This window comes from Coenobita brevimanus, chromosome 25, assembly GCF_032717465.1.
Source record: "Coenobita brevimanus isolate Jiangsu-jjx chromosome 25, ASM3271746v2, whole genome shotgun sequence".
NCBI classification, from domain to species: Eukaryota; Metazoa; Arthropoda; class Malacostraca; order Decapoda; family Coenobitidae; genus Coenobita; species Coenobita brevimanus.
This window is the reverse complement of record NC_136978.1, coordinates 9,168,944-9,176,224: the sequence shown is the minus strand read 5'-3', so window position 1 is coordinate 9,176,224 and position 7,281 is coordinate 9,168,944. Positions and strand designations below refer to the sequence as shown.

The following is a 7,281-nucleotide window of genomic DNA, read 5'->3' as shown; positions in this document are numbered from 1 at the left end:
TAACCATATAACTAATTACAGTAACGGGGTGACACAGAATCTACTAAGGTGCCCCTGTTAACAGGGTGGAGATGCAAATGTAGTGCCCACTCAAGAACCAAACCTCCACACTAATCCCAGCGAGGCATTGTCAGCTGCATGGGAACATCGGTTCACTGCACAGGACGATTCTGCAAGGGCGGCTGCTTGTCTGTGGTTGATGGGTCAGCTCGATCAGACTGACTGGGGTAGCACAACAACAAATTCCATGATCAATGATCAAAATTTTCAATTGTTTAATACTGCTGAATGATCAACGTCTGAATACTGTACTTTTCTACTGACTGTACGATTTAAATGTTGCAGTTGTTACATACGCGCTATCATAGCCACCACATCTTCCAGACTTATCAGTTCCATATGCTTTGTAGTCTAATTACACACAACCTTCAATTGCCATCACATCATCTTGAACACCCTGATGGGTAACACGGACTTCTGGCAGTGGGGTGATCAACTTGGAGGGAAGTGATGTGGTTTGAACTGATCCTGAGCCAGTTTCTTTACTGCCATCAGGCCATGTGGGTCAGCTTCTCATTCTGGATCTGGTAGTAACAAGCCTGGAAGAAGAGAAATTTAATTTGTCTAATATGTGAGGAAGCCTTCAAAAATTGTCCCTTCCAAATAAAGAGAAGGGAAGCCAAAATGATTTGCTCACAGCAGCTAAATTAACAAAGAACCACTACTACAGCCCCTGAATTTACATGTAACAATGTCACTGGCACTATCGCTAATATTACCCATCACTACCACCACTTTAAGGAATTGTTGAACGTAGAGGATGGAAGTAATGCGAGTATAAGTGGCTGGGGAATGGCTGGGAGAAGGAGGGAGGCGAGAAGACAGGAAGAAATCAGTAGGATAGAAGTTGTGGAAGCAATGAAGAAAATTAAATTGGGGAAAGCCCCAGGAATTGATGGAGTGTGTGGTGAAATGCTGAAGCATGGGGGAGAGATAGTGGTAGAATGGATGTGGAAGATGTGCAGATTGGCCTGGGAGGAAGGTAGAGTCCCTGAGGATTGGAAGTCAGGTATAATTATTCCCTTGTACAAAGGAAAAGGGGACAAAGAAGTGTGTGGTAATCATAGGGGCATTTGTCTTCTTAGTATAATAAGAAAAGTGTATGGTAGGATACTTATAGACAGAGTTAGAGAAAGAACAGAGAAATTAGTTAGAAAAGAACAGGGAGGCTTCAGGAAGGGAAGAGGTTGTGTAGATCAGATATTCATTCTTAGATCTTTAGTGGAAAAGTTCCTAGAGAAGGGAAAGAAGTTGTATGCGGCTTTCATGGATTTGGAGAAAGCATATGACAGGGTGGATAGACAAGGATTGTGGAAAGTGTTAAGAATATATGGAGTAGATGGGAAGTTGATGAATGCTGTGAAGAGTATGTACGATGGTGCGAAGGCTGCAGTGCGTGTGGATGGTGAACTAAGTGAATTTTTCTCTTTGAAAGTTGGTTTGAAACAGGGATGTGTCATGTCTCCATGGTTGTTCAATCTGTACATGGATGGGGTAATAAAAGAGGTACAAGGTAGGGTAGTGGATGTTGCAGTGGCCCTGGTGAGAGAGGATAGTGTTTGGAAACTCCCTGTACTGTTGTTTGCAGATGATACTGTGTTGTTGAGTGAAGACGAAGGGGAGCTGCAAGGCTTGGTGGATGAGTTTGAGAGAGTGTGTAAGACACGGAACCTAAAGGTGAAAGTAGGGAAGAGTAAAGTGATGGTCTTTGAGAGAGGTGAAGTTAGTGAATGTACAGCGAGGTTAGATGGTGAGGAATTGGAAAATGTGAGTACGTTTAAGTATTTGGGTAGTGTGATGAGTAAGGATGGAGGTTTGGAGGGTGAAGTGCTTGAAAGGGTACAGCAGGGAAGAAAGGTTGCTGGTTCTTTGAAAGCAGTGATAAGAAACAGGGAAGTGAGCATGAAAGTGAAAAAGTTACTACATGACAGTATTGTGATACCAACTCTAACGTATGGAAGTGAAGCTTGGACATTGTTGGAAGGACACAAGTCAAGAGTGAGAGCAGTGGAAATGAGTTATTTAAGAGGAGCCTGTGGAGTCACGTGGAGAGACAGGCTGACGAATGAGGATATAAAGGAGCGTTGTGGTGTGGATGTGGATGTGATAGGAAGCGTTATGAGGAACACACTGAGGTGGTTTGGCCATGTGGAGAGGATGGAGGGTGAAAGACTGATGAAGAGAGTGTATGTGAGTGAGGTGGAGGGGGGAAGAGGGAGGGGGAGGCCGAGGATGAGATGGAGGGATGGGGTGGAGAGGTATATGAGAGAGGGGGGGGTGAGTTGGGAGCAGGGCAGTGAAATGGCGGGGGACAGGGCGACTTGGAGGCGATTTGTTTGTGGCCACCCCAAACGGGATTGAGGCGTCTGGCAATAGATAGATAGATAGATAGACTACCACCACTACATTATCCCTGCTACTATTACAATACCTCTGCCACTGTACTGCCACTACCATGACCAACAACCACCAGCATCACTCCAACTCCCACTGCCACTACCACCACTATGTCACACCAACTCCCAGAGTCACTACCACCACCATGTCACTCCCACTCCCCCTCCCTCTACTCCTGTACCACCAGCATGTTAGCCCCACTCCCATTACCACTACTCCTGCCACTGTCAATACAACACCTCAGGTACCACGTCCACCACTCCCACTCTCATTTCTGTTGTTACTGTCTTTGCCACTAGGCTACCACAATCCCTCCTACTACCAGTAAAACTATGGTACCCCTCATATTACCTCCACTACACAACCACAGCCACCACCAATCCCTTCACACCACACTACCACCACCATCATCATCCAACCACATTGTGCTCCACTCAAATAGGAGCATAGGAACCCAGGGCTAGGCAACCCAGTCCTGACAATTAACCCCTCAATGGCCAACGCAATCAACCAACCCTTTACCGTAAAGGTACCAGTGATGTCAAATTAGCATGAGCTAAAGAAAACTGCAAAAAATTAAGGGAGAGGAATGAAGGTCACTGGTATGTTTACCCAACCCTACTCTACCATCCCAAGCACTCAGGCAGTCACCTTATCTTGGATGTTTTTGCCCATATGTTTACATGTTAATGGCAATGAGCAGTGAATGTTGTGATATATTTCGTGAATCACAGGATGGATTTGGATTTAGGAAGCTAAAAAACACATTTCCAGGTGAGCCAGATGATTCTCTTCACATCTGTAAGAAAATGAAATCAATTTTAGAACTCTGAAAAAATGGTCCTGGAGCCAGCCAGGGGTGCCTGCAAATTTCTGAACACAGCCATTGAGGGGTTAAGGCAATGGTGACTAGCCTCACTTGCCAAAGTAGCATCATGAGAGCAATAAACCCCAACCATCCCTTACAGGCACCAATCCCTTCACTACCCTTAAAAACCTAGGGTCATATTCCAGTTGGTTAAGTTGACTCTTTAGCACTACTTCCTTACCAGTCTCCAGTTTCTTTCTACATACATGACACCAAAACTGTTTTCCAACTTCCAATCCTGAGCTCACAAGAGTATGGTCCCTAGACATACCCTAAGAGTGGTAAACATAATGCCCAATTCGCCGAGTTGCATATGAGGATCAAGGAGGTCATCTATGAGCTGTATCTCGGCTCCCAGGTGCTGAATGCGGGAGCGAACCACCACGTACTGGAATACTGGGAAAAGATCATCCATGCTCCACAGGTACTCCCGTCCCAGCTGACCAACTACTGCCTGGGGAGTGACCAAATGAAAATATTTACAGATACCAAGGGAGAATGTATGGTAAATTTTAAAATATACAGTATATTAAAACAGCAGGTGTTTACTGTGGATGAATAGGATAAGAATGAAAATAAGTTTACTGACATACTGTAGTAAGAATGGTGATTTTTAAATGTGTAGATGGAGAATGCTGATTCTTAAGTATGGCACGGGAGAACGAAGATTTAAACAGGTTCAACAAGAATGGCAATTCTTGCAGTTGTTGTGAGAGTGCAGATATTTACAGGTATAAAGAATGTAGGGTAGGTTTTTACAAATAATTATGGTAGGTGGAGGCGCTCGCTATCCACTCACTCAATGTAGTGCTGCTCTCGGGTGTCTGCCCTATCCTCTCCTCCATCCCTCTTTCCTTCAATCTTTCCATATACTTCTGCCTACGGGTGACCTTACACTCCCTCTTCTGTCTTTCTTTCCTTCATTCTTTCCTCTGCCTTCTGACTGTGGGTGACTCTACACTCAGTGACATGCCAAATGGTTTCCTGTACACCAGGAAACCATTTACTACCCTGAGTGGTAACAATATTACCAAATTTTGGCGCCTGGTGATTTAGTGGGTAATTATTGCGCTCCAATTGGATTGAGCCCATGAAGGTTTACATCCACGGGGTGGTTGAGGTGTATTGCTCATGTAATGCCACTCAGGGATGGGTGAGGCTGGTCACTCTCATCTTAAATGTCAGGACCAACTGCCTAGCCCCGAGCTCCTACGTTCTTCATGGGGCAACGTAGGATTGGATGGTGGATGGATGGATGAAGAATAAGAATGCAGATTTTCATAGAAACAATGAGACTGCTGGTGTTTATGGACATGGAGTGAAAATACAGGTGTTTGAACACAAACTGGGATTACATGTGCTTGTAGCTCATAAATTAGAAGGTGACTAAAAATGTTTCAGCCAGCACCTAAAAACGGAACACTCAGTTCTGTAAAACACGGCAGCCAATGTAAAAACAGCTTACCAATAAAAAGTTTAGATGAGTGACTACCCATGTCAACAAAGTACAGTCAAGTGGAGAAGGATGTGATGGGGATGGTTAAGAGGAACTTGGTGCTGGTGAGGCATACCTTCAAGCAGTGGCAATGATATAACTTACAAACATCTCTAAATGCCTTCCCCATCCCTGAGATGAAAGATAATGGATTGCAAGAGAGGAACAACTTCAGTCTGCAGTCCACCAGGTGCACAATCAAGAAAGTCTTGGGTCATAACAACAACAAGAGGAATTAACCAACATGAGAGGGGGGGGGCTGTGTGACACTATGGCAATTGAATTACAATAAGACTTCACTGTAACGGACTAATTGGGGCCCAAACCATTCCGAAAAATGTGAAATTCCGATAAAAGCGACATCTGGACTTCCCCCTGCTAATCTGGACTTTTTCCGATATATCAGACATTAGTCTGGATCGCATGAGTGGTTTTTAAACATTTTGCTTACCAGTGCGGTACTGTACTGTACTGTTAAAACTTCACTACATTAATCAAGTGGTATAATATATATAATAATACTGTACTGTACACTGATAAACATGTCTTTTATTTACTTTATTGTGGTGAACATAGAGAGTAGGCCAGCATGCTCTCCAGTACAAATTTCTCTAACTATCTTCACCAAACTACATGCACAGTACACACTACACTTCCTATTCAAAATTCACCAAAAATGGCGTCAATTCACCCAGCCTCGGAGTCCCCGGGGGGGGGGGGACCATAAATGCCCCCGCCATCTGCCCCTCTCCCGGTGACGACTCGAGGTGCCTGGAACCACTGTCTGACTCTCTTCTTCTTCATTTCTGCAACATTCGCGGCCTTTCATCTAACTTTCGCTCTGTTGAGCACCACCTCTCCTCCTCTAAACCTCACCTTCTTTTTCTAACGGAGACTCAGCTGTCTGAGGCAACTGACAGCAAACCCTTTTCTGTATCCTCCTACTTTCTCTATACTCATTTCAAAGCCAAAGGTGGCTGTTGTGTATACATACGCAACGACTTATCTTGCTCTCGTGTTCCTGAACTTGATTCTTCTGAATTCTCCACACTCTGGCTTCGGCTTTCCTGTCATTCTCTGACTAAATATATCTGTGCTGTTTACTTATCCCCTAATTCTACTGACTATCAAAAATTCTTCGACTATCTTACTTCTACGATGGAACACATTCTGTCCATTTCTCCTTTCTCTGAAATCTCCATTCTTGGAGATTTCAATGTTCACCACCACCTTTGGCTCTCCTCTCCTTTCACGGATCCACCTGGTGAACAAGCCTACAACTTTTCTATCCTTAATGACCTAGAGCAGCTTGTACAACACCCTACCCGTATCCCTGACCGCCTTGGAGAGAGCTCCAACATACTTGACCTCTTCCTCACAACTAATCCTTCTGCTTACTCTGTTAATCTTTTCTCTCCGTTGGGCTCCTCCGATCACAACCTTATTACCTTAACCTGTCCTATCACTCCGGTACGGCCTGTGGACCCTCCAGGGAAACGTCGTCTGTGGCATTTTGGAGCCGCGGACTGGGAGGCCCTCAGGCAGTACTTCTTTGATTTTCCCTGGAATGATTATTGCTTCCATGGCCGTGAGCCATCTGAGTGTGCCTTGCGCATTACGGAGGTTATTCTCTCGGGCATGGAAGCATACATTCCTTTCTCATATCCTCTGACTAACGCAAGAAAGCCTTGGTTTAATCACGCTTGTTCTAATGCTGTCCGCAACAAGGAGAAGGCCTACAAAAGGTACCGGAGCCAACCCACCCCTGAATCACATAATCTTTACGTTTCTGCCCGGAATCGTGCTAAGTCTGTTCTTCGCTCTACTAAAAATAATTTCATCCATACTAAATGCTCTCAACTCTCCAACTCGAATTCTTCCCGCTCCTTCTGGCACCTTGCCAAAAATCTTTCTAACAACTTTACCTCATCATCCTTCCCTCCTCTTTTCTACTCTGATGGTTCTGTAGCTATTTCTTCTACTGATAAAGCAGATCTCTTCGCACAGACTTTCTCCTCCAATTCCACCTTAGACGATTCCGGTGCTGTTCCTCCATCACTTCCCCCCTCTGACTTCCTCATGGCTGACATTAAAATTTCTTCAGTTGATGTATTTTCTGCCATCACTGGCCTCAGTACTAACAAGGCATATGGGCCTGATGGGGTCCCTCCTGTTGTTCTCAAGAACTGTGCTTCTGTGCTTACACCCTGCCTAGGCAAACTATTTCGCCTTTGTCTGTCAACTTGTACCTTTCCTTCTTGCTGGAAGTTTGCTCTCATTCAGCCAGTCCCAAAGAAGGGTGACCACTCCCAACCCTCCAACTATCGTCCAATTGCTTTAACGTCCTGTATTTCAAAAGTTTTCGAGTCAATTCTTAATAGAAAAATTTTAAGACATCTTTCTTATCACAACCTTCTTTCCGATCGTCAGTATGGGTTCCGTCAGGGACGCTCCACTGGCG

General features: G+C 44.7%; 1 protein-coding gene across 1 annotated transcript in view; it reads right to left on the bottom strand.

Moving 5' to 3' along the window:
* Positions 1-551: 551 nt before the first annotated feature.
* Positions 552-7,281, bottom strand: part of Als2 (Amyotrophic lateral sclerosis 2) — a 94,386-nt gene continuing 87,656 nt past the window's right edge. Inside the window, exons 24-25 of the mRNA XM_080267757.1 lie at positions 3,597-3,779; positions 552-599 (exon numbers count right to left, since the gene is read on the bottom strand). Of these exons, the coding sequence (XP_080123883.1) occupies positions 552-599; positions 3,597-3,779 (231 nt within the window). The remainder of the gene's footprint in view (positions 600-3,596; positions 3,780-7,281) is intronic.